The sequence below is a fragment of the Adiantum capillus-veneris genome, chromosome 25 (assembly GCF_014529385.1).
Source record: "Adiantum capillus-veneris isolate H3 chromosome 25, ASM1452938v2, whole genome shotgun sequence".
Lineage (NCBI taxonomy): Eukaryota > Viridiplantae > Streptophyta > Polypodiopsida > Polypodiales > Pteridaceae > Adiantum > Adiantum capillus-veneris.
The window spans coordinates 76,402,033-76,429,961 of record NC_140955.1 but is presented as its reverse complement, the minus strand read 5'-3'; the positions used below and the strand labels follow the sequence as shown (position 1 = coordinate 76,429,961).

The 27,929-nt window shown below is 47.2% G+C and overlaps 1 protein-coding gene across 4 annotated transcripts in view; it reads left to right on the top strand.

The window, feature by feature from the left end:
• Window positions 1-27,929, top strand: part of LOC147425122 (uncharacterized) — a 55,264-nt gene that overhangs the window by 15,657 nt on the left and 11,678 nt on the right. For 2 of the 4 annotated variants that reach the window (XM_086499716.1, XM_086499717.1), the window contains exons 5-8: window positions 23,231-23,417; window positions 23,514-23,670; window positions 23,769-24,198; window positions 24,301-25,208. In XM_086499716.1, the coding sequence (XP_086355842.1) occupies window positions 23,231-23,417; window positions 23,514-23,670; window positions 23,769-24,198; window positions 24,301-25,201 (1,675 nt within the window). In that variant the 3' untranslated portion in view covers window positions 25,202-25,208. Of the gene's footprint in view, window positions 1-23,230; window positions 23,418-23,513; window positions 23,671-23,768; window positions 24,199-24,300; window positions 25,362-27,929 lie in introns of those variants that run through there. The other 2 variants (XM_086499715.1, XM_086499718.1) reach the window with 2 other exon arrangements.

Here is a 27,929-nt window from a genome sequence, read left to right as displayed (position 1 = left end):
TGATCGTGTCTTCATCGCTATGTCTTATAACGAAGACATCGCTATGTCTTTGAACGAAGATCGACATCGGATACACGAAATCCAAGTCTCGAGTACCAAGATTTGCTTGCCTTGTATGCGGATATAGGAGTTGGTGCAAGGAACCATAACTCTCTTCTATATTTTCATTCGCATTCGCATGTAGCGTGCATCCACTTCTGTCGACCAACAACCATTGGAAATATCTTCAAGCATCCTTACCTTTCGTCTTCACCCGCAATGTTTTCATGATATGACTATTCGAGTGGTAAGTACTTTCTCGCAAGGCAGAGTAAGCATCAAGGTTGGTATTCTACGACAGTAGTAAGGCTACCTAGTAACTCGGTTGATCGGTGTTTACATGGCAACAATACCTACATCTGCAGTTTCCACAAGTTTGGAGGAGTTTTCATCGGCTTATGCATCCACAAGCATCAGAAGCATTTAGCATTAGAAGTCCAAAAAGTATCCAAAGGTAGAAGTTTGGCAGTCGTGCCTCACCTTTAATGGGGGGATGTCACGTGCGCACTGCACTTTCGCCCTGCGGACAAGCTTCTGCTACTACAGTCTAGCGTCAGTCTTAGCTTAGGACCTAGCCTAGCACCCTTGTGAGTGTCTAGCAGGACGTGCAGGTCCAGGTCTGTCATTGTTGCATACTCTCTCTTGCACAGTTCAGTGATTTGGCATCTTTGCATTTTACCGCTTGTGAACCTTCTCTTATCTGCTCACTTAATAATTAAGTGACTTTGGGATTTTTAAGAGATCGTGGGCTGATCCTTGAGCCTGCTCGACCCAGTTTGTGAAGGCTATATATGCAGCCATGGCCAGTGCTTGAGAAGGCAGAAGAGGCAGGAAGCAGTACCAGTACCTGAAATATCTGCAGGACCAAGTATGTCATGTGACACATCCAACCCTATGTGTCCGTGGACAAGCTACAACATGATCTGGGTTCAGTCAATCCAGTCAGTCGAGTCAATCCAAGCTCAGCAGGCAACTTTTCAACAAGACCTTGGCGGTTTCCCCCACCAAGCAAGAAGAATCAGCCCTAGCGTTTTCTCATCAGCAGATCACCGCGACAGAAGACCCCATCACTTGGCCTTTTGCATCATCACACCATCGCGTGCAAGCCCCATTGCATAGCGTTTTTATATCAGCATCATCTCCAGCAGACCCAACCAGCTAGCGTTTTTGAGGAGCCTCTCCTAGCGTTTTTCATAAACACACCAGCCTAGCGTTTTGAAGACCCCATCGATTGTAGACATCGCCAATTCCAAGCAATGAAGACCAGCAAAAAACAGCCCTAAGAAGTAGCAAATTCAGCCCGGAAAGACCTCAGTTTTCAGCCTCAAAAACCTCAGTTTTCAGCCCTAAACCTGCAGATTTTCAGCATCAAAGAACCACAGAAAACAGCCCCCAAATCAGCGTTTTTGGACTAGTCGCAGATTTCAGCTCATAGCGTTTTTGGACAGCAGTAGAAAGATTGCAGATTTCAGCCTTAGGTCGATTTCGTCATCCCCGTCGTCATCATCGACATAGCCTTGACTTGCATCAGTCACATGCATACAGTTTGTACTAGTTTGTGCAATCATAAGTAGACCACTCTCGCCGACGAGAGTGGGGCCTTCGGAGGAGGGTTTTACAACGTCTTTGGTGTCGTATCTCTCTTCTCTCTCTATCTCTCAGTCTCATACACTTGCACGCACAGTGTCCATTCACTTTGTTTGTGATCATAGCACTCTCTCATTAAGAATGGAAGGCTCTTCCTTCCATAAGAACAAAAGGAACCTTGAGCACAGTTCGAAGCACTCATCTTGACAAAGCGCAAACATTCATTCCGCTGCACCTAACATTGGTATCAGAGCTTTGGCAGTGTTCTGTATCACTCAAGGAAAGAACCACAAGAACCACATAATTTTTTTTGCTTGTTGCGGTCGCACGAACCCACGTTCACTTGGGCGTGTTGATTCCTAATCGTGTTTTTGAAGAGTGACAGGAATCCCAGGAAAGAAGGGCTTGCCCAGCCTCCCCTTGTGTCTCTTTTCACTCATTGAGAGCGGACCGTTCACTTAGCGGCCGGCCAATTGACATAAAGTGGGAAAAAGGAACCTTGGTGTGAGCGCAAGGCCGCCAAGGGGTGTGCCCACGGAAAGGAGTAGAACTCGCGTGAAGAGAAGATCCTTCTCAAACACGGTTTGCAAGCGAAAGAAAACCTCAAGAACCTGAAGAACCCAAGAACCCAAGTTCCTCGTGAACTTAAGAACCCAAGACCACAAGAACCCACGACTTCAGAATGGTCATCACTCGAAGCGGAATGGATACTTCGCTTGGAGGTGATGAGCATGAGAGAGGTGAAGAAGAATTTTCCCCACCAGGAGGTTTTTCTGACCCTTCCCCATCCACATCAAGGATTGCACTAACTCCTATGGAGGCTTTGGAGCTGATGTTTATGGAAAGGAACTTAGAACGCGAAGCAAGAAATGCAGAAAGATTAGCAGAAATGAATTGCAGACACGCAGAAATAAAAGCAGAAATGGATCGCAGACACGCAGAAGACAAAGCAGAAAGAAAGGCAAGACAAGAACAGCGCGAGCGACACATGCAAGAGTTCTTGCGACTGTTTTCTCAAGTGCCGGCACAGATGCAAGAGATTCAGGAGACGGAGACTCTCTCAGTCTCTTCTTCTCCAAAGCATGACACACAGGATTTGCATGATTATGAGCAGCATGATGATTTGAATGACAATGATTTGCATGATGATGAATTGATTGACAATGATCAGCATGATGATTTGGATGATAAAGACAAGCATGATGATTTGCATGATCAAGATGTGATTTCTCACGAGCATGATGATTTGCATGAAGCTGATGTGATTGACAATGATTAGTATGATGATTTGGATGATAAAGACAAGCATGATGATTTGCATGATCAAGATGTGATTTCTCACGAGCATGATGATTTGCATGAAGCTGATGTGATTGTTCACAAGGATGATGTATTAGTGGATGCTTTTTCTAGCGAAGTTAACCTCGTTGTAGATTCGATCAATCACGAAGAACCGATCTTGGCTTTCGAGTCGAGGTCCAAAGAACCCCTACAGGATGTTTCGATCATTCAAGAAGAAGCGATCTTGGCTCTCGAGCCTAGGTTCAAAGAACCCTCACAAGAAGTATTATGTGTTCTCATGATTGATACGCACGCATTGTTCGAGTGTTTCATTCGTGATCGTTTCCTGTATTTTAGTCAGCGTCATTATGTGATCCCTTTTATTAGGCATGACATATTGTACGTTGAGCACGTTTTACTCATGGATGAGCACGAATGTATGCGGATTTTTCATGAAAAGCTGAAAAGTATGTCTGTAAGGAAGTCACATTCCATGCCTCTTCCTTGGCATGACACATTCATAGAACGAGCACATGAAAGTTTGAGCACCAAGCATGCTCATTTCCATTGTGATTTGCCACAGTTGATTGATTTCGATCAAACAGAAAAGATTCGATCTCATTGTTTGCGTGTGTGTGTTGAACGGTTTGGCACTTCGTCTATTTGTTCATCTTCATTGCATGCACAGTCTTTTAGGAAGACAAGATTTTTTCCAGTCACTTTACATGGAATAGGTATGTTCATGTTTTTGTGTTGGAGGTGGTTTCAGGAATTTTCAGCCATGGAGATTCTTGAAGAAGAAAGAATTATGACTCTCGACAAATTTGAAGCATTGAAGGAGCCACGGAAGACTTTGTGTCGCTTTGGGCGCGGCCCAAAGAAGCAAGCGTTGCAGACCTTTATGAAGTTCAAGTACGGCACGACCCACACATCAGAGTGGGCCGGCAAGAGTCCCTTCTAGGATTCCGGATGCTATTGGCGTTCTCCTTCGTCGCCATACAGTTCGGTACCAGTACCTTACTTTGAAAAGGAGGGGATGTCACGTGACACATCCAACCCTATGTGTCCGTGGACAAGCTACAGCATGATCAGGGTTCAGTCAGTCCAGTCAGTCTAGATTTAGAATGATCTGGCACATTTGTGAGTCTATTCGTAGACCGTGCATGTCGAGTCACTTAGTGTAGATGCATATCCTCTGGTTGCACACAACATGATCATCAGTATTCCCATCAAAATCCATCAGATTCCATCGGGAAAATTTTCGAGTGCATTTAGCCTAGTTTACCTATTTTTGGCATTTTTCACTTATTAATTTAATTGACTTTTCATCAAAAGTAGGTAGGGCAATTTGGGTAAGAAAATATATAAGCAAACCAAAGTTAGCACTAAATGGCAGAAGAGGCAACGGGAGCCAAGCTCAGCAGGCAACTTCTCAACAAGACCTTGGCTGTTTCCCCTACCAAGCAAGAAGAATCAGCCCTAGCGTTTTCTCATCAGCAGATCACCGCGACGGAAGACCCCAGCTCTTGGCGTTTTTCATCATCATGCCATCGCAAGCAAGTCCCATTGCATAGCGTTTTTGTATCAGCATCATCTCCAGTAGACCCAACCAGCTAGCGTTTTTGAGGAGCCTCTCCTAGCGTTTTTCATAAACACATCGGCCTAGCGTTTTGAAGACCCCATCGATTGCAGACATCGCCAATTCCAAGCAATGAAGACTAGCAGAAAACAGTCCTAAAGAAGTAGCAGATTCAGCCTGGAAAGACCTCAGTTTTCAGCCTCAGAAACCTCAGTTTTCAGCCCTAAACCTGCACATTTTCAGCGTCAAAGAACCATAGAAAACAGCCCCCAAATCAGCGTTTTTGGACTAGTCGCAGATTTCAGCCCATAGCGTTTTTGGACAGCAGTAGAAAGATTGCAGATTTCAGCCTTAGGTCGATTTCGTCATCCACGTCGTCATCATCGACATAGCCTAGACTTGCATTAGTCACATGCATACAGTTTGTACTAGTTTGTGCAATCATAAGTAGACCACTCTTGCCGACGAGAGTCGGGCCTTCGGAGGAGGGTTTTACAACGTCTTTGGTGTCGTATCTCTCTTCTCTCTCTATCTCTCAGTCTCATACACTTGCACGCACAGTGTCCATCCGCTTTGTTTGTGATCATAGCACTCTCTCATTAAGAACGGAAGGCTCTCCCTTCCATAAGAACAAAAGGAACCTTGAGCACAGTTCGGAGCACTCATCTTGAGCAAAGCGCAAACATTCATTCCGCTGCACCTAACAAAGTACCCAGCGTTTTCCAGCCCTTCTCGTCAGCGTTTTCAGCGTCCTTAGACCAACTATTTCAGCCCTTTAGCACCAGCATTTTTCAGCATGGAGCATCTCAGAATTCAGCAAGTAGTTCAGCGTTTTCAGCATGCAGATTTCAGCCCCTTCATCGCGAGTTAGTTGCAGATCAAAGCCATCAGTCCCTAGCGTTTTTGCATGTTAGCCATAGCCTCGCAATACAAGCATCTCTACCAAGTATCATCGTCAAAATACACCTCGTCTGTTTCATCGTCGCCGTCGTAGTACCCTAGCATCTAGCACCCCTTGCGTTTTGGCTTCGCTCTTGCCTAGCTCAACGTAGGGATCATCAGGACCTCCGTGTCCTTAGCACCCAAGTACCTTCAATACCCAACAATACCCACAATACCAAGCTTCAAGTACCCCGCAGTACTAAGCACCAAGTACCCGTAGTATCCAACGCTTAGCCTCTCCAGTACCAAGTATCCATAGCAGTACCCCTGAGCATCTACAGCAGTATCCTTCGGTATCTCAACAAGACCAAGCATCTGCATCAAGTACCCATTAGCATCTTAACATATCAGCATCTCAATATTTAGCATCATTGTATCAGCATTGTGCAAGAAATGAAGAAAGTACTTGCTCTGGCAATAGAGCCCTTGAGGGTGGTTGGGACCCGACATGCCGTGTTGTCTCTTTTCTCTCTCTTGCGTCACTCTCCTTTTTTTTTCCGAGAAAAAGATCCTTCTATTATTTAATGAAACTGCCCATAGGGCTACAACCACCTCTGCGAGAGGGGGCTAAAACAAGCATGATGGGGAGACTCTCCCAATGAAAAAACATCAAATGTACAAGGAGGCTAAATCAAGAGATGGGAGGAGAGAAAAGCCACACAGGTGGTCGGTAGTGCCATCTGAGTACACCCTGGACCAGGGTGTAGAAAGGCCCAAGACGCCAGATTCGAAGGAAAGCCTCTCTGCGCTTCCGCATGCGGTTGGAGCTGCCTTGGAGTCTCTCGAGTTGTCCTCTGAGAGTGTGGATCAGCTCTAGCCGAAGATCGTGAACAATCTCTCCTGGTGGCATAGGGCAAGCCTCAAAGATGCGGAAGCAACGGGCCCGCCAGATGAACCAGAGAGTCAGGCCACTGATGAGCTCCCAACACTCCTCTCTCTCACTGCACCACTCCTGTGGAGTAAGCTTTGTGGTATGCTGGATTGTAGGTTGCCCCCCCTGCATTACTATCATCCTGCTGGTGGAAGATAGCTCAAACTGAAGTGCCGGGCCTGTGAGGATGGACCAAGCAGCTGCTCCCCAAGTGTACTGTCGAGCCGTGGAAAGAGCAGGCATCAGCCGAAGAACACGAAGCCACACGTGCTGTGCCAAAGGATAGTCCCAAAGACAGTGACACTGACTCTCCACAAGATGGTCACAAGCTGCATATGCGGCCGAGAGACCATTATGCACTAGCCAGCTCCCAACTGCTGTAGCTCTGTGTGCGACCAGCCACTGAAACAAGGTGACTCGCCTCGGCTATCTGGAGTCCCACAACCTTTCCCAAAAGGTTGCCAAGAACTCAGTTGTGAGATCCTCCTCTTGCCAATGAGGTGCTGCAGCAGGGCGACCCTCTCTTTGTGTTGTCAGTATGTGACGTCCCAGTCGAACAGTGTATTGAAAGAAAGGAACGCCTGGATGGTCTACAGAAGGGAAAGGGTCCCTCCAAAGCCACTCTCTAGGATCCCATTGTACTCGTGCCAGTGGACAACACTCCCAAACCCACAGTCTCCAATGTCTAGTCTCAAGAGATGCTGGGTCAGGATCGATGACACAAGTCCTCACACATATGCACACCACTCAGATCCTCTGTAAGCAGCACTCTGCCACCTGTGGGGCCTCTACTGCAACTCGCTGTAAGCGTCCCTCACCTTGTAACTCGAAGAAAAGGGAGGGAACAGTCTCTGAGCAGGCCCGGACTGAGATGAGAATCTCCAGTCGTGTGAAGGCTCCCATCCACCTGGTGCTACTGGCTCGAAAGGTGTGAGCCACTCAGCTGGAACTGTCTCTTAGATGCCCTGGCACATGCTCTGCACCCCTCTCATGCCCTATAGCTGGAAACCCTGCAACTCCTCTAACAAGCCTGAAAACTCTTAACGAGTCACCTAAAGAGCGTGCTGGAGCTGCTGCCCTGGGACCCCAGGAAACATGAGGCCGACTACCAACCAAGTGGCCTCTCTGAGTGCTAACCATGGGGTTCGAAACAAGGGGCTGTCATAGGCGCTCCTCCGTGCAAGTAGGCTGTCGCTGCTCCAGGCCTCGCCGCAAATGCTCCCAAGGTCGAAGCAAACTCACAGCGAAGCGGGTCCTCCAGTCTCCTGCTCAAACAAGCTCTGCGCATCTCTGTGAAGATCCATCTGGTCGAAGGTCGCCAGGGGCCTCCCGCCTGAGGCACCCTAGCACGAAGCCGGTCTAGCAAGAACTCTTTCCAGGGCTCCTCACCTGGAAGAAGTCCTCTGACTATGAACTTCCCAAGAAGGGCTCTGCTCTGCTGTGCTGGGTCAATGATCCCAAGCCCTCCCTGTGAACAAGGAAGAGTGATGACCTGCCAAGCCACTTTGGCTCGGGCTATCTGAGTGTCATGTCCTGACTAAAGGAAGTTCCTGATGAGCCTCTCTACATGGCTGATACAAGAACTCGAGAAGATCCAACAAGAAGTGATGTACCACATAGTCGCCAACAACACTTGGTTGGCCACTACTACTCTGTGAGCCAAAAAAAGTCGTGCTGAGCTCCAGTGTAACAACTTCCTCCTGATAGATAGGAGGAGGGGAGCAATCTGCTGCTTAGGAGACAAGTCCAGACCAACCTGACAGCCTAAGTACCGAACTGAAGTCCCTGGGGGAATCCACCTGAAACCCTCACCTGGCATCCAATCGGACACAGGAGCATTACCAACCGAGAAAGCCATTGTCTTTCTCCAGTTGATCGGTGCGCCAGATGCACAACAGAAGGTCTCAAGAGCTTGCTCACACCTGTGAAGGTTGGCCTCCTGGCCATCCAAGTACAAGGCTGAGTCGCCAGCAAACTCAGCGTCCAATAGTTCATCTCCCCGAATAGGAAGTGCTAAGTCTCGCAAACCTACCTGCTGCGACACCAAAAACCTACTCTTTGCCTCAGCATAAAACAGAAAGAGGAAGGGGGCAAGAGGGCAACCCTGTCTGGCGGAATGTGCGAGCATGAAACGATCGCCTCTACCTCTTGACAAAAGTACCTGACTGTGTGCTCGTCTGTACAAAGCTGACACCCCTCTGATCCAAGAATCTGAGAAGCCCATCTTGCGTAGAGTGCCCTCCAGAAAGTCCAGTCAACTCTGTCGTAGGCCTTCTCAAAATCAAGAAGAAGAATCACCAGATCCTCACCACGGAGCCTTGCTAGGGCAGAAGCCTCCCAAAAAGTAAAGATGTTGTCAAGGATACTACGCTCCTTGACAAAACCAGTCTGGGTCCCATGTATAAGGCTCTCTAGAAGTGGCTGGATCCTCAAACTCAGAGCCTTGACAAGAATTTTGTAGGCTGAGTTGAGGATGGTGATGGGATGCCACTGTCGAATCTCATCCAAGGAGCCACCCTCCTTGGGAGTGAGGTAGATCAGACCCTCACTCATGCTGTCAGGCATCTCTCCTGTGTGCAAGATGAGCTGGAAAGCACTACAGAGATTTGGGCCAAGCAAGTCTTATTACTCCAAGAAAAAACTGGGAGTCAAGCCATCCTCACCTGGACAACTACCACGTGTGCAACTCCTCAAGCTGAAGTGGAACCTCAAGTCTCTGACGCAGTCACAAGGCAAGGCATCTGTGCCCACACCTGCTCCTTGCATGCATCCCGACGCTTTGACTGAGGCTCTGCAGAAAGTAACTCACGGTAAAAGTCGGTAGCAACTGCACGCATGTCCTCTGGCTCATATACAATTGACCCGTCGGGCCTTCTCAACTGACCGACCTGGGCATGCATATACCGAGGTCCCACTACCTCGAAGAAAGAACCGGTCACTCTGTCACCCATCTGCGTCCACTGAGATGCCTATCGGTGAAAAGCAAACTCATGGCGCCGCTCCTCTGTGCTAACAAGCTCCTGGCGAGCCTGCTGTAACTGCTCCTCCAACCAAGGACTGTCTGGATGCTGCTCCTGCATCCTCTGCAAGGAAGCAACACCCGTCTGAGACGCTGCTCCTCCTCTCTCGCTGCAGTCATGCAAGTCAAGGACTCTTGGAGAAAGAAAGGACTAAGCTTAGCTAGTCCTGAGGCCACTCTGTCAGCAGGAGAGTCCTGCTTGTCCAAGCTCTCTGTCCAAAGAGCCTCCACTCGCTCTGTGAGTGCAGACTCCAGCAAGACCCTCTCAGGGATGCGTAGCATCGTGCTCCCCCGCCTCTGCCTATCTGTCACTGTGAGGATCACTGGTGCATGGTCCGAGGAGGAAGTCCCTACTAGGATGCCAACTGTCCCACCCAAGTGACAGAAAAAGTCACTAGTGTAGAAGCGATCTATCCGCGATAGATTCACTCCTCCCACTCTGTGTCCGAACGAGAGAAGGCCAGGCTGTCTGGGGGCCTCACAAAGCTAGAGTGCTGCCACACATCTGAAACCCTCAGTCATACAAAACCTCTCCCAAGCTGCCAGCTCAACTGCCTGCACAGTAGCGTGGCTACCACCAATCCTGTCAGAAGGGTCCTCCAACATGTTGAAGTCACCCCCAATGCACCACTGCTCTGCTTGCGGCAGATACTGAACATTTTGTGACCAAAACTCTACTCGTGCACTCGCCACATTGGGTGCATATATGTTTAGGAAGCCCACAAGGCAACCCTGAACCTGCATAGTGATCCACTGAGCCCTGCCTGGCACAATAATCCCTCTGCCCACAATGGCCTGCTGTAGAGACTTCGCAATAGTCATACATACCCCACCCTGGATGCCTCCAGGTCCAAAAGCAGCTGGCCAAAAAGTCTCATAGTGACCACGCAAAATCTGACCACAACGCAGAATGCGGCTCTCACAAAGATGATACTCCTGCAGCATAAGAATGTTAATCTCACCACCCACAAGGCATCTCTGTAGCTCCTGACGCGGCCGACCCCTCGGTCACTGAAAATGGGGCCCTTATAATCCCTGCACATTCCATGAGATGATCCTCATGGAGTCAGTGAGAGAAAACAGATGCTGCAATAGCAACCAACCTCGCTATCTTTGAGGCCGGTTTGGATGGGGAGTAATCCGTATCCGAACGACCTCTAGACAAGCGCGTAAGAAGTGACTGTCCCGCCCAGGCCCAAGCCGAGCGTGCAGCCCATAGGGCTACATCCTCTGTCCAAGAATCCTCATGCACAAAAACATAACACGGAGGGCAGTGAGTGTTAGCAAACAAGTGCACCACAATGTGCCTGCAACCTGCTGCATCTGGAGGTGTCACCGTGAACTTGGCAAGAGGCCAAAGTGTCTGCACCAGATTTGTCACTGCTAAGTCCCCTGTGTGATGCTGTAATCGAAGAAATCCCAACGTCTGTGAATGTCGAAGCTGGTCAGACCTCTTGGGATCGTTGCAAAGGGAGAAGTGAGCACCAAAAAAGGCGGCCTCACGTGGGGTTGTCCCTCACGAGCCACACGGCTCGTAGCGAAAGCCCTACCAAGAGAACGTCTCGCGGCAGAAGCGTGGCCAGTATCCTGTGGTTGAGGAGGAGTGGCGGAGGGGTCCGGAGTCGAGGCTGTGGGCCCCATCGAGAAGAGGGGAGGGACGGGGGGTGAAGTTGGAGGTGGGAGGAGGCGGGGGAGGCAGGGCGGCAGCGGCTGAGAGAGGAGGAGACGGTGGTGGAGGGACAAAAGTGGACGGGGCCTCCCCAGGCAGGTCCTGTTGAAGGGGGTTGAAACGGTTTTCTGTCAGAATCCAGTGCTCCTGAGCTGCAACAGGTCGGCCACCAGGAGGAGCAGTGGGATGAGCTCTCCCCTGACGGCGGCGGCCAGGCACCTGCTGCCAACCATCAGTTGGTTGGTCAGTGGTCTCTGTCGAAGTACCAGCCTGTGTATCCTGTGTACCTGGCTGCTTGGCATGCTCAGCCTTGGGCGGCTGCGCATGCGCTGTGGGTCGAGGTCTCTTGCGAGGACAAGCCTTTGCCATATGGCTCATCTGTCTGCAAATCAAACACTGGTTCGAGAGACCCGAAATACTCCACACTCTGTCTGATCTATCCCCCACTCACCCTAGGTAGCAGTACCACCTTGGGGACAGGGTGTGTCACGAACGACAACCCACACAGTAGGTAGACCTGCGTCCTTGGCCACAATTGAAGCTACCGTGTGTGGAGACTCCGAAACTGTCCCGAACATGGAACCAATCCTGGGTAGGAGGCGATGGTACTCTCGCCTCAGGTGTCACCAGCGCGTGACTACTATTTATCCTTTTTGTTGATTTCTTTCTTATTATCTATTTACTTTTACGTTTTGGAAACACCCCTTGGGAAATCTAACTGCCCTGCATTGCATAGCTAGTGTGGAACTGTCCAGAGGGAGTCCAGGCTTGAGGGCAAGAGAGCACTAAGGTTGGACAAAGACTATGGTTAGCCAAAGTGGGGTCATTGACTAGCCAAAGTGGAATCCTTTGCTACAGAGGCTACATTTCAGTTCTGGATGTGGCCGCAGTGTACAAAGAGGGTCGGATGACCTAGAAAGATACAATGGCAGCATCTCCTAAAATTTAGGGAATTGTTATTTTGGGACCTGTTAGTTTGCGTCATTACCTCCGGAATGACAAGGGGAACATTTTCTTACTCTGCCGTGAAGTCAAATGGGCAACCGGTTGGGAGATTTTTAGGCGGCAACCCCGAAACGGGAAAATGCTTATAAATGTGCCAAGTGGCACCTTCTGGTGCACTTTCCTCATGCAAGAGAAGGGGGCGCTGATTTTAGAGAGGAGAAGGGCTCATTTTCAGCGTGTCACAGGTTAAGAGCTATGGAGTGCTTGCTTTCCCTCTTCTGCACAGTGCGGTGCCAGGAGTGATGCCCTGCACGCTACGCACTGCCCTCTCTCTCCTCTATGGCAGTATGTTATGCCCCTCTAGTGGGCTTTTCATTTGACCAATGTACAGTTGTGTGGGTTCATGCGCGATTGCCGAGGCAAGAGCCTCTTGCACAGGTACTGGATTAGCTAGCGGCTAATCCCCCCGCAGGTACAGGTGAATTCGGAGAGGTTTCACGCCAGAAATCTCGTCCGATTCAAAGGGCAAGTAGCCCTACAGGTGCGGGAGCTCGAGGACTTGCTACGGATGCGACCGGCACGCGAAACGGAGCCCGAAACAGTAAATTACAGCCTGCTGTGTATTTTTGCAGGTTTAGGGTTTTGGCCCTAAACGGACCCTAATACCCCTAGGAGGTTCGGGGACGCGAGGGGACCGCTGTACAGGTGATCTGGCGCATTTTTGGGGCTGAAAACAGAGAATTCAGCGTGCTGCAGATTCTCGCCAGGTTTTGCAAAGTGCCCGTATGCGTCGGGAAAGTTAGTCAATGCGTGGGAATATTGACCGTGAAGGGTTCTAGTACAGTTATGCTGCCGAAATCAGGCCAGAAGAGTCAAAATTCAGCCAAGGTTGTGCGGGGCAGCTTGGAAAGAACCACAGCGTTTATTCCCTCTTTTAAACAATAAAGAAATACCGAAAGGGGCGCCTTACGTTAGGGGCCAATCTGGTGTCGGTCTTCTCATACAGGTGCATTCTAGCATCTGTATCCCATTCCCCTCTCTTGTGTCACTATAGCGCAGGTATAATAGACGACCGCCCTTTTTGGATTGAACAGGCCGGTTTCATCAGGCCTGGGAAGCAAACCGAAATCGGCAAGTCTGCCTCCTCCTCGAGCACATCTGTAGTAGGGTCAAAACCGTGATGCCAACGTCGGAAGTAAGCTCGAGCTACTCTAATGCCGAGCGGGCTCATCGAAATCACCTTGGTCGCCATATTTGCAGACTCGAACTCGACCTGGTAATACCCTCTCCCGAGGATCTGGATATCTGTGATCTTGCCCGCATCGGTGAGAAGACGGACCTGTAGTAAATCCCGAATTTCGCCCCGACTGGGCCGAGTGCCAATGATTTTACAGATAACCAAAGTGGCTTGCAAGCGCTCCACTTCGGCCATCAAGCTCGCTTGCTCTTCTGGCGAAAGAGCAAGTCGAACGGGTGGCTCTGCTGTGTTAGGCTAGGGGGCTTCTGTGGAGTCTCTCTGAGGTGGAGCAGAGGCCGCCATTCTGTGTCTGCTGCTGAAAGGATAGGCTCGTTGGTGTTGAGGCGAATGCCAGCAAGCTGAGAAAACAGCCTACAGGCAGGTAGAAGGCGAAAAAAGAGGGAAACAGGGGGCGGGGGGGGGGAGTAAGAGGGTTGAGGCCAAGGGGCGGGCAGGTGTAGCGACGGCGAACGGGGGCGTGAGGGCTGGCTGTACCAACGCAGGCAGTGCGTTGGAGGGCTGGACAGCGGCGGGCACGGCAGCGGGCAGGGAAATGCACAGCGTGAGGGTGGAGGGGGGGAGGCGGGAGTGATGGTGAGGGGGGGGAGGGGCGCGGTTTACAGTTGCGCGCGCGCGGGGGTGGGGGGGGGCGTGAGCAGCAGCAAGCTTCAAATCTTGTGTCACTCTCCGTCATTGTGTTCAATTCAGTTTCTCTTTTCAAGTGAAGTGAAGTAACCTTGTGTTTATGCGGAGTACTAGATCCGAGCTAAATCCTTAAACTCTTCTGCTGTACCTGACACTGCCCAACTCTTTTTCTGCGACTGCTTCTTGGTCTTCATGAGTTTGATGACTCGTCGCTCTACAGCTTCGTCAAATTCATCTTTTGAATACACTTTTTCTGTGTATACCGTCGGAGTAGGTTTTTTCTTCAGAGCCGGCGAGTGGATGGCGCCACATTATCGAGAGTGCTCCTCGTCAAGTGGATGCTTTGCCTAAAATTTCACATACTGGGGATCCTTGGAGTACCGTATCATCTGTCGAGCACAAGTTGTCGACCTGTTGTCGAGGCTGTGTCTCCATTCTTTCAAAGGCTGAGGGTGGAAGCGGACCATACTCCTCTCCCAATTTCTCGGAAAGAGGTCGACTTCCGTTGGATCCCCGTTGGTTTCTTCACCCAAGTGATCGAGTGCAAGAGTTTCCACTTGGCGGGATTCATTGATTGAATCCATGTGTGCTGCAAGTAAAGGGATCTGATTCTTCGTAGAAGAAGAATTGTCTGAGCTCTGATACCACTGCAATAGACTTGAACACCCCAAGCCGAAGATCTAGAGCTACACACGTCAGAGTGAAAACAACTGAACTGAGAGAGAGAGAGAGAGAGAGAGAGAGAGAGAGAGAGAGAGAGAGAGAGAGAGAGAGAGAGAGAGATGAAATAAAATGATATATTAACGTCTTCAAAAGGCCAAAATGACCTATGAGACCATGAAATACAATGTGGTGAATCTAATACAATGTCTGAAGTACAAGTACAAAAAGTGGCTGCTCTCTCTCTCTCTCTCTCTCTCTCTCTCTCTCTCTCTCTCGCTCGCGGAAGGCTGGAGCGGCGCCAAATAGAAGTAGGGGCTCGCTCGCGCGCTGCAGCAGAGGCAGAGAAGGATGGAGCGGTGCTAGATAGAAGCAGGGAGGTGGCTCGCACGCTACAGCAGAGGCCTCTCTCTCTCAGATGGACCAACCAGCCGAGGATGGTGATACAGGTAGCTTTCTTACAAGGGATGCCAAACGGAGGAACAGAGATAGTGTACTCTCGCCAAGCTCTCTACGGGCAGGGAAAATCGTCAGAGTCCAGGATGATTCATTGATGGAGAGGGTTCAAGTGATGATTAAATCGGAGCTCAGCTTTATGAGAGATGACATCAGGAAAGAGATGTACGCACACGCAGAGAGTTATAAGAATTCTATGTATGCAGATATGAGGAAAGAATTGGATAAGGCGATGCTTGGTAAGCATGTTGAGATGTATCTATCTGTGAAAGGGGAGATGCAAGCTCTAATGCGGGTAGAAGTGAATGTAATGGAATGTATTATGTAGATGAAGTTGGATGAAGCAATTGCAAGCTTTGAATCTTGGAAAACCAATGTGGAAAAGTACATGAAGGAAAAGGATGCAGTGATTGAAGAGCCTTAAAGGTGAACTTGCAGCTTGCAAAATTATGCCCAAAAAGAGGGGGGAAATCAACCCTCGATGTTAAAGGAGCTCAAAGAAATTAAGGAGCAGGTGAAAACTCTGTGCGAAGGGGAAGAACAAAACTCGAAAGTGGCTTCCTCATGGGCGGAGCGCCTTTTTAAAACACAGGTTGAAATGGACCGAGGGTGAAAAGAAAGGGAAGGCCCGGATGCCAGAAGCCGCACAGACTTCTACCATCATCAATATGACCATTGAGGAGGAACAAAAGAGGAGGAATAGAGCCCTCCACGTGCGTATTACAAGTATCAATGACACCGAAAATATAGAAGAAGAAGTGAAGAAACTCTTGCAACGCATGGGTATCCCGGAACCTATGCACAAAGGTGCTTGGAGAGTAGGAAAGAAGGGAGTGGATGAGAAGGGAAACGTCAAAGAAAGAGCACTTATTTTGCGTTCCCGACTTTGGAAACAAGGAAGGAATTCCTGAAGAAGAGACCAGCACTTAAGAAAACTGGGATATTTATGGGGAATGACCTTACTTTAGCACAAATAGCACATCTGCAAGAGTTGATGCCAAAGATCAAGGCAGCAAGGGAGAAGAAAAAAATTGCCTTTTATAGAGGAGGGAAGTAGTGGTTTTGGAAAGACGCATAGCATGACGGTGCGAGACATATGGGACCACACTCCGGATGGCGGCATGGAATTGTAATGGATCATATAGGCTGGATGTGGGTGCCTTTGAGGATAGCTTCAGAGATAGAGACATTGTCTTTTACTCAGAGACACATCAGAAATCTGGACAGTTGATGCCACATGTGATTGGTTATTCATGGGAGACAGCTTGTCGGCCAGACACTAGATCCCAGCATGGGAGTCAAGGTTCAAGAGGGGTAGCAGTCTTATTCAGGGAGGAGTTGCAGCTGCTATTATAGATTGTCCGGAGAGATGACCAGGCGAGATACACGTGGGTGAGACTGAGAGCTGAGACGATATATTCTTATACATTGCTATATGTTACTTTTCCCCTAGCACATCGGTCGATACCTCACCTAGAGAGCAGTTCCCTTTCTCTATACTTGATGATGACATATGGGAGTTCTCTAGAGATGGAGATATCATTCTCTTGGGAGACTTTAATGCCAGGACGGCCAACTTCCAAACGGTATTTTATGATACCTCGGAGGAGATGCTTAGAGAGATGGATATATCGGAGATGGGGCTTGACAGACACTCACAGGATAGAGAGCACACAGAGTATGGGAGATATCTCATGGAGATGACAACTACGCATGGTTTGGCCATACTTATTGGTCTAGAGATTTTTCCTTCGTCTAGGGGATTCACATGCTTTCCACATAGACATGGGGCCAGTACAGTGGACTATGTCATGACTTCATCGAGCTTCATCTCTAGTATTCAGGATCTTAGTGTGGGACCTAGACCTGTTGGAGTAGCAGTGGACCATGCTCTCTTGACTTTTTCAGTCTCTTTCCAGTACAGTGCCTCTCAGACACCAGGGAGGATTGCACACACACGGTATACTTTTACACCAGAGACGGACTCAGTTTATGTGGAGGAGATTTACAGTCCGATGTGGGCAGCTGAGCCTGTATATACCCTGGAGGAGATCACCACTCTATTGTCGGAGATCTTGCATGGGGCAGCAGCAGAGGCATACCCACACACTCAACCAGATCAGAGAAGACGTTCTGGGAACATGCCTCAGAATAGTTGGTATGATGAGGAGTGGAGAGAGATGAGAGTTCAGATTTAGTGCGAGCTTATACTTGGAGTCATTATATATAGACAGTCTGAGATTGCCCTTCGGCGTTTAGTGCGACGGAAGAAGCGGGCCTTTTTAGCCCAGATGGAACGTGGTTTGTATCAGCTCTTTTTGAGTCGAGATTCAGGTGAGGCCTGGCATCTCTTCCATGAGCACTCACCCCCTCCAGTGATTACTTCTCCCGAGATTTGGGGTCAATATGCAGCATCATTATATATAGTTCCTGTGCAACCACCATTACCAGACCCTCCAGAGCCATGTCCAGCCACTAGTACCTTCTCTACCACTGAGATGGTGAAGAACGCCATTGACAGGATGAGGACTAGGAGAGCATATGATCATGATGGTTTGGTGGCAGAGCACTTGATACATGCTAGAGATTTACTGTCAGAGGTTCTTGCACGGTTGTTTAACCGTGTCATGTGTGAGGGACTACCCGAGTCTTGGAGATTATCTACTATTGTACCTCTCTTCAAGGCAGGGGACCCCACGGTGCCAAGGAACTACCGTACTATTATGATAGGGCACACATTGGCACGGTTGTATGCATCCATTCTTGAACAGCAACTGAGTAAATCGGCAGAAAATGAGGGCATACGAGCAACAGAACAGGTTGGATTCAGGAGGGGTTTCTCCACTTTGGACCATATTCTTACACTTAAGAGCCATTATTGAGGAGGGTCGGGCACATGGGAGACGGATGTATTGTTGCTTTGTGGACTTCTGCAAAGCATTTGCCACAGTGCCGAGGGCCAAATTGATGCGCTTGGTGCAAGCTACTGAAGTTGGGAGTACCCACAGAGATCATATGGGGGATCATGGCTTTATACGGCTCAGTGACTGGCCATGTACGCACTCTTGAGGGGATTTCTGACGTTGTTCATTCCACTATTGGAGTGAAACAGGGGTGTCCTTTGTCCCCTACACTATTTGGTATGTATGTAGATGAGGTTTCTGACTACATTGACAGAGAGGGCGATAGAGGCGCTCAGCTAGCAGGGACATGGATCCCTTTGTTATTATATGCTGATGATATTGTGTTGATATCAGAGTCACCAGAGGGCATGCAGAGACAGTTGGATGCATTGCGCAGCTTTGCAGAGGATAGTGGATTGTTTGTGAACCTTGGTAAAACCAAGGTTATGGTGTTTAACACCACACCATAGTGGGTCAAGAGATCGGCACCTACACTCGTATATGGTCAGGACACTGTGGAGTACACAGATGCATATACTTATTTGGGGGTGGTATTCACTGGACCGAGGTTTTCTCTGAGGAGAGCAGCAGAGACTAGACTGTCCAGAGCCTATGCGGCATTGGGAGGGCTAGAGAGGATGTGTTCGTAGGTTCAATTTTAAGAACCACGAACAAAGCTATGGCTCTTTGATACTTTGGTTGCTTCAACTATGCTTTATGGGGTCCAGGTTTGGGGACCATCTGTGAATCATGACATTTGGATGAGCATGGAGAGACCCTTGGTATTTATGATATCCCGGATGATTAGAGCCAAGGCCTCCGTACCACATGCGATTATTCGAGCAGAGGTAGCCGCCCCTCCTATAGAGATTGAGACTCTTACGAGATCAGTGTCCTTTATGCACATTCTAGGCAAATATACTAGATTGACTCTGGAGTCCTCTAGACAGTTAGCGATGCAAGGAGACGCATCATGTTGGTATGCGCAGATGACCTCATGGTTTGAGAGGCATGGTTTCAGCATGGATAGACTGCCTCCTTTTCAGTATTCCCTGGATGCACCCTCATTGCAAGTCACACGGACGGAGATCACTAGACTCGTTCGTCATCTTATACAACTGGACACCAGGAGAACATGGGTAGAGTCTATGCAGGAGTTGGGCACGAAGATGGCTTTCTACAAAGAGCATCTTCTCCAACTTTCGGGAGATGGGTTTGTGATTCGTCCGAGCTACATGGACACTCATTTGTCTCATGGTCTGCAATGTGCTATTGGTCAGATTCGCACATCCTCACACCAGCTAGAGATTGAGACGGGTAGATTTAGAGGGATACCACCGGAGTATAGGATACGCCAACGGAGACTGCTACCCCTCCTGAACCTCGACTCCCATGCTAGGATCTAGTGTCTGGCTGACAAGCTGTCTCCCATCAATAACCAATCACACCGGCATCAACTGTCCAGATTTCTAATGTGTCTCTGAGTAAAAGACAATGTCTCTATCTCTGAAGCTATCCTCAAAGGCACCCACATCCAGCCTATATGATGTCTCGCACCCTCATGTTGTGCGTCTTTACAAAACCACTACTTTCCCTCCTCTATAAAAGGCAATTTTTCCCTTCTCCCTTGCTGCCTTGATCTTTGGCATCAACTCTTGCATATGTGCTATTTGCATATGTGCTATTTGTGCTAAAGTAAGGTCATCCCCCATAAATATCCCAATTTTCTTAAGTGCTAGTCTCTTCTTCAGGAATTCCTTCTTTGTTTCCAAAGTCGGGAAACGCTAAATAAGTGCTCTCTGTTTGACGTTTCCCTTCTCATCCACTCCCTTCTTTCCTACTCTCCAAGCACCTGTGTGCATAGGTTCCGGGATGCCCATGCGCTGCAAGAGTTCCTTCACTTCTTCTTCTACATTTTCAATGTCTTTTATACTTGTAATACGCACATGGAGGGCTCTATACCTCCTCTTCTGTTCCTCCTCAATGGTCATATTGATAATGGTAGAAGTCTGTGCAAATTCTGGCATCCGGGCCTTCCCTTTCTTTGCACCCTCATTTTTCTGCTTCGTCAACCTTCTCCTGTGTTTTAGAAAGGCGCTCCGCCCATGAGGAAGCCGATTTTGAGTTTTGTTCTTCCCCTTCGCACAGAGTTTTCACTTGCTCCTTAATTTCTTTGAGCTCCTTTAACATCGAGGGCTGATTTTCCCCCTCCATTTTGGGCATAATTTTGCGAGCTGCAAGTTCCCCTTTAAGCTCTTCAATCAGTGCATCCTTTTCCTTCATGTAGTTTTCCACATTGGTTTTCCAAGATTCAAAGCTTGCAATTGCCTCATCCAACTTTCCTGCATAATACATTCCATTACATTCACTTCTGCCTGCATTAGTTCCTGCATCTCCCCTTTAACAGATAGATACATCTCATCATGCTTACCAAGCATCGCTTTATCCAATTCTTTTCTCATATCTGCATACATAGAATTCTTATAACTCTCTGCATGTGCGTACATCTCTTTCCTGATGTCATCTCTCATAAAGCTGAGCTGCGATTTAATCATCACTTGAACCCTCTCCATCATTAATCATCCTGGACTCTGACGGTTTTTCCTGCCCGTAGAGAGCTTGGCGAGAGTACACTATCTCTGTTCCTCCGTTTGAATGTTGCTTTCTTTTTTGTGGGGTGATGAAGCTACCTGTATCACCATCCTGGGCTGGTTGGTCCATCCGAGAGAGAGAGAGGCCTCTGCTGTAGCGTGCGAGCCACCTCCCTGCTTCTATCTGGCGCCGCTCCAGCCTTCTTTGCCTTTGCTGCAGCGCGCGAACCAGTCCTTGCTTCTATTTGGCGCCGCTCCAGCCTTCCGCGCGCGCGCATGCGAAAAAGAGAGAGAGAGAGAGAGAGAGAGAGAGAGAGAGAGAGAGAGAGAGAGAGAGAGAGAGAGAGAGATGTTATATTAACGTCTTCAAAAGGCCAAAGTGACCTATGAGACCAGAAAGTTACAATGTGGTGGATTTGATACAAAGTCAAAGTAACAAGATGACAAAATAAAATACTATGGAATCCTAAACTGCTAGGTGTGAACTTAGCAGCTAAACAGCTAGCTGGGATAGCTAGATCATAGGAGATCCAGCATCGGTCGCTTTAGGCCCCTTGGTTGGGATCCGTAAGTTGGAACAATCTTTTGGGTTAGGTTTTTAAGCCTAACCTCTTCATGGCCACTCGGCTGGGTTCTGTAAGTTGGCAAACTGATTAGGGCTTCTTTTGTCCGGCGTGTGTCCTTTAGGCCATCACTTTGTGACACTTGACCTGTCAAGGGCTGAATTGCCAGGCTTTCGACCCAATTTCAGCAGCATAACAGCGCCAAAATCTCTGTAGGTCAAAAGTACGAGTCTAGGACGGATTCCCTTGCATTTTAGATGCTTTCCGGTGAGCTGTAAGTGAATTTCAGCGTGCTATAATCGCCTTTTTTGGTCATTGACAGGTGCCCAAACTTTTGTATAACCATCCTAAGGCTTCCCCGAAGCTTCCCAGGTGTTATCTTGCAGTTTAGGCGCGAAACCTTACACCTGCAAATGAATGTAGCAAGCTGAAATTCTCTGTTTTGGATTGTTTTGAGCAGAGCAAACACATCTATGATTGTTTCAAGAGCGCTTGCACACAACGGGACACTTCCCCTTTGATTTGGACGAGTTTTCACGCGAGAGAACTCTCCTGTTTCACAATGTGTTGCGATGGAACTATGCGTACATGCAAGGGATTAGCAATTAGCTAATCCGGTTCCTGTTTAGAAGGTTCTTGCCTTAAGCTGTCCCTTAGCTTCTGGAAAGGTGAGTTGACCAGCACATAGCTCTCCTATTGATAAGTGTTCATTATGTCCCTTATGGTTCAGTTTCCTAAACCCGCTCAACTTATGAAACAAGCAAAAATAAAATAATTAAACATATGTAATACATATTTAAAGAAGTCAACAGGAAAAGTACACCTCTTGGTGACAACTCAAGTCAGTTCTGTACTCAATGCTATTCAAAAGAAAGTTGATTTTCTAAATGCATTGGCCATGTGAATGATGCGCGAGTAATTTGTTGGTTAATCCAAGAATTGAACACGATGTCATTTTTGTGATCATGTAGTGAACAGTGCAAAAATTGAGGTGATATCAGCCATTTCAATATTGGAATTTTCCAAAAGAATGGATACTTCTCTTGCAGGTGTCTATTGCAATGTTCACTTAACAATCAAAGTGCTGCATATCATTGTGAATTTGTTGTCAATAAATTTAATGGATGCGTTTAGGAAGTATAATCTTCCAGTTGATTGAAAGGCTAATTATATTTTTTTGTGGAATCATTTCCTCAATCGGTGGTGATTTTTTAGAGCACTTTTGAAGACACGTGGAAGTAGAGCAGGCTTTGTTCAATTCGCCACAAGTACCAAAGACACTCTAGCCTCCCTTTTGAGCAGGCAGTTTTGTCTCAAGTTATCGTAAGTGTGGTTGGTGATTGTTGTTGCAAAGGAAGGATGAATGAGTTTGAGAATGGTAGTGTGGTTGGTGATTGTTGTTGCAAAGGAAGGATGAATGAGTTAATGTTATCCACAGATAACTAGGCCCGCTAATCTCGGCATCAATAAAGAAATAACCTGTTCCCTTTTTTCCAGCCAGGGATCTTCAACAGCAAAGAAGGTGTCACCAAGAGTAAGAAATAATCTCAGATGATGGATCTTCCAATCAAATGTAGGCAATGAACGTCAAAAGTGGAAGTGGTTAGACTCTGATACCACTTTAAACTATGACAGGAATGGCTATGGTGGCTCAAAGGAGAAAATAATCATGGTTATTATGAGAGAAGAGGAAAGAAAAGTAGATATGGATATTGGAGAAAAGGTCCAAGAGATAATGCTCAAAAGTGCTGTGTTATCCCTTCATCTTGGCCTTTACATTAAAAGGCTAGCTCACATCGTTTCCTTTTCTAATTGACTCACATGGACACATCTTCTCTCTCATTCTGGTATGCTCATGTTGACTAAAGGTAATCTGGACAAGCAATCAAGAAATGATAATTTGCACATTTATTGACACAATGTCTTTAAAGTGAGAGGAATATTATGCTGTTCTAATCTGCAGCATAATACTTTATGCTACTGGAAATAGGTCATTCAGTACTAATGCTGATGAATCTGAGGGCATGGTAAATTTTTTATCAATATAGCTTTTCATCTTTCAATTCTATGGTTTAAGCAGCTTATTGTGCTGCCAATGGGCAAAATTGTTGTGTGGACCACCTATGTTTTGGTTGTAACCTTCTAATAAACATGGGTTTTTTTTTCTCGCATAGTTTAGGACTTTTGCATGCCTTCTTTTGTTTTATCTGAACCTGGCATGAGATTTCTCAACATTTTCTTAGGACCTCTTTTATGGTGGCCTTGTGTTGGTCACGACAGTCAAGCGAGAGCAGTGATAGTCACAGTCGAAATTTACCCAGACTCAACGATGGTACTGATTTGACTGAATGTGGAACCAATGAAGATAGTGACAAGACTGTCAGTGACCTTAATATGGGGGGTGGAAGTAGCGAAGGAAGTGGCACCCAAGTATGTAGCTTTACTTGGAATGTTAAAACTGGGAAAGGCTTTATTTGCTTTCTTTTGTGTTCCTGACATCCTTTGCTCGAAATTTTCCGTAATCAGAGTACATCGGTCGAGAGAGCTTTGGGAGCTGAAAGTGGGCATCAAGCTAATAAGCTACATTCCACGAGATTGAGGACAAGTCTAGATCTGCGACCTGTTGCTAAACCAGAAGCTAATTCCTCATCAAGACCTGAGCATTGGGAAGATAAAGATTTTGGTATGATGATCTCAAATGTATGTCTTCATTGCTACTTAGTTATTTCAATAACAGAGTTTTGTGTGGGCTGATATTTGCCTTACATGAAAAATTGGCAGATCTAAGAGGAGAAATGATAGTGGCTGCTGCAGCGAATGCACCTTTTCTAGATCTTGTGCCATCAACACACGAAAATTCTGGGACAGCTGGAAGTGTTGAGGATGCTCATTTGGCTGGGCACAAGGGCAATGCATGTGTTTTATATGGAGGGATAACTCAGCGAATAGTAGATTCATCGGGTATGATCAAGGAGCAGGATAGGGATGAGGAACAATATGAAGCAAGAAAAGATACAGATGATTTGATCGAAAAGCATGCTAGTAACTCTCCCATCTCTAAAGATAAGTTATCTGATTCTAACTCTCCTCCGCCATTGAACAGTTCTAACATTATAGAGCCCGGTTTAAAGGGGTCTTCCAAAGAAGACGGCCAAGTGTGGGGAAAAGGAGACAGAGCAGTAATACATTCATCTACCTCTGCCTTTTCAAGGTAATTGTATGCTCGAATGTTGGGTGTCAATGTGTTCAGTCATTATGCGAATGTGTACTATTGACTAAGCGTGTGTAGTAAAGGGTGCAATTATGCTATCAGGTACGATTCCAGGGGCAATTTCTCACCCTTGATTGATCCAGCTACCACACATACACCGAATGTTGGATTTGGAAACGGATTGACACAGGAAAGTGGCCATGGGGATGTCCATACATTATCTGCGATTGATACGTTGCGAAAGGACAGTGTCACTCTTCCTAACAGTGACAATACGATAGCTCAAAGTCATCTTGAAGCTAACGCTGAGGTTGAATGCCCAGCAGAAGTCTGTCCTCCAGCAAAACATGGAGTGCAAAGTAAAGAAGACACTTCATTGCCTCCTGCTTCTGACTCCTTTCCTGCAAGCAAGCAGGCTGCAATTGTGCATGCTGTTTATCTTGGCGCAGGTCCTCAAGTTGGGGAAAGTGGTCAGACTAAGGATTACTGTGTCAGCCATAAACATGATGAATTAGTCTATTCGCACACTGACAATCATCACCATCACCACCATTCTCATCATCACCACCACCATCACTACATTCAACATCATTATCATCATGTTTCACAGAAGAAGCTTCGGACAGGGCCGATGAGTCCAAAGCCTAATGATCAAACAGTGACCCATATTAAGGACGGAGCTCCCAGGTGCGGATCCTCATCCAACATGGTAAATAGTGTAGAAGGAAACGTTGATCCAAGTGGTAGCTGCAATGGACATGGGAGGAATGGTAATGGGGCTGGGAGTAATGGAAGTGCCATCCGAAGCAACATTGGAAGCAATGGTGTCCATAGTGCTACTGCGGTTTTGCCACATAGAGGCAAGGATTTGAACAGTCTGGTTGACGAAGACAATGGTCTACCTGATGCAATTGGTGTGGCTGGCTCTACCAAGAACGCCATATTGAGACGGGGAAGCTGCCCCGACCAAATGCAGGCAGAAAAGAAAAGAAAAGTGTTTTAAGGAAAAGGTAATTACTTGCTTTGACTTTAGAGACAAATCACTAATTTTTGGAAGCTAGCACCTTCGAAGCTACGAACACATATACATGTGCCCCCCTCCCCTGCGGAGGATTGATTCTGTCATATGTTTTGGAGGATCTGGGAACACTTTGTTGAGGTAACTTCTTGACTGGTTGACCATTGATAGGTGAAAAAAGTTACAAAAAGGTCAACGTGTCAAGTTTAATACTTGCCATAGGACTAAAGATAAGGTCAATGCGTTATAGCTTGTTTGCAGCAGTTGGGTGTTGCCTTCTCGAGCAGCAACTTAAAATAAGCAGTTCTAGAAAAATTGCTTTTCTTCATAGGGGAATGCGCTCTAAGGGTTGTCCACACGACTTCTATAGGGGTACGCTCGATATACTTGCTCAGAATTCATACAGCTTCACTTGTTCCTGCGAGGTATATGTGTTATCTGCCTGGAAGCAACTGTAAGCTGAAGAGGAGACATATTTGGAAACTTCGGGGATACTTCCTTTCCGGCCTCTTTTTACCGATGGTTGATGTGGGAGTGTGTTTCTTTTCTTTTCTGATTTTTGTTTTTCCTTTTGGGGTGGGCTTCTTCTGAATGCTGTTGCAACCTCTTCATCAGCATGATTCCTTGGCTCTATTCTCTGTCCCCTTGTGGTGTCCTTCCTCTGAGGTCCTGCAGCAGTCACTCTAGCAAATGGGCTGGTCTGTTATCGTGCTTTCATCCGGAGTGTTCTCCAGTCTTGTGAGCCTTTCCTCCACTACCTTTGTTTTTCAGAGCTCTTGGTTCCTTCAGTGGCCTCTTTGCACATACGAAGAGTTGCCGTGGTGGTGGTAATCTCCCAGTGAGTTGAGTCAACCCATGCATTGAGGTATACATCTGTTGTACATTCGACTTACACAATGGAAAGCAAACATAACTCTGATAATAGGGTGCTTTTCCCTTGAGAGGGCTGGCTGGGATCCCTTCGGTGTGCCATCTCCTCCTCTCTATGAAGGAGGCAGCAAAGACCAGACTCGCACCCGGTTTTGCAGCTTTGGGAAAATTTCAGCCATAATTGGAAGGAGCACCATGCGCAGATGGATATAACCACTGGAAAAAAACTTTAGCACTTTAAACACTTGAACTGAAAAGATCTTCACGCTTGAGGCAAGACATGGAGTGGTGGAGTTCCACTCTTAGATGCACTGGCCCCTCAACTAGGTGCCCATTGTAGGTTTTCTTTTATTATTGGTCTTTGGTACAATTGCCGGGAGGAGCACTTGTCTAGAAAAATTGAGTGACTAAGTCTCCCCCAAGGCACATATTGAAAGGGCCTTGGCCTCTTGCAAGCTCTTACAAGTGCTCAAAAGCACCCCAAAAGCTCTAGAGGTCAATGCTTTCAATAACTGGTCAAAAAGTCGCACACTTTCAATTGTTACGCCATCGGTCAAAAAGTCCGCATTGATTCTCTTGAAAATTCTGCCGCAAAATGCAGGCTAATGCGCTGAGAGATCGGTCCACTGCTCTTTCTCCTCTTGCAAGCCCTTACCAAAAGCTCTAAAGGTCAATGCTTTCAATAATTGGTCCAAAAAGCCACAGTTGCCACGCCATTGGTCAAAAACTCCGTAGCGATCCCCGTCAAAAATTTTGCCTGCATTTTCTCGCTCAGAGATAGGGCCATTGCTATTTCTCCTCCCTTCTGGTCCGGTGTCAGCATGCCATGTCACCAAGTCGTGACATATACGCCCCTCCCCACCCGTTGTGCCCGAGAAGAGTACTCGTCTTTGGTTACACTTACAAAAAGAAATCCCATTCCCGATCAGACAGTGACTTCATGCATACATGCCAATGGTCATCCCTGCTAGACATTACATTCTGTAATATGCATCAACACACAATCTAGTTCCACAATCATATTCTATCCAGTTCGACGTAGGGGACAACTTGTACGTTTTGTTCTGCATCATGAGCTCGTACAAGACTCGTTGGATAGTTTTCGGGTCAACGTTGAGGTCTCTAACAATGTGGGCTGCTTTTTTTACCTTTTTTCATGTGTTCAGGCTCTAGCCTTTCTAGCCCTTTCTCCTATGTAAGCTGTTTCCCAACATGTTTATTCTTTAAAGACTAGACTCTAGGCAAAAAAAACATGCCTTATATTTTTATCGTACATAAGTCACAATTTTTCAGTTCGAATAGTACTGCTCGTCTTTGCATGTGTACTGGTGGTACGTTACCGTACGTGTCAATCTTGATATTTTAGAATAGTGATGGTCCTAGTCATCTCATCCTTTTCTGAACTCTTGATTGTCCAGAGTAATGATCTATCTAATCATCTCATTCTTGCAGAACCCTTAATGCACTAAGTCCAGCAATCTAGTTTATCTCATCCAAGCTAGAAGTTGTGATGGCAGATGCATTAGAGTTTAAATTTCCAAAAAATATGCTTCACAAATGCAGCACAATCACATGCGAATGCGAATTCGAGTGCCACTTTTACTTAAACATGAATATAGAAAGTCCATCCATCAGAGGCGAGTCTATTGTATGAAACCAAGACTCGTGTCGTATGTAGAGAAGATAGCAAACTGCTCAAGTATGTGCTTAAATCAAGAACATTACCAAATGCGCTGGGCAGGAACACCGGTTGCTCAAGGCATTTGCTCAAAGTAGGAACGTAATCGGTTGCTCAAGGTAGGAACATCCGCCACTTTAGTCCAAACAAGTGCAAACCAGTCAA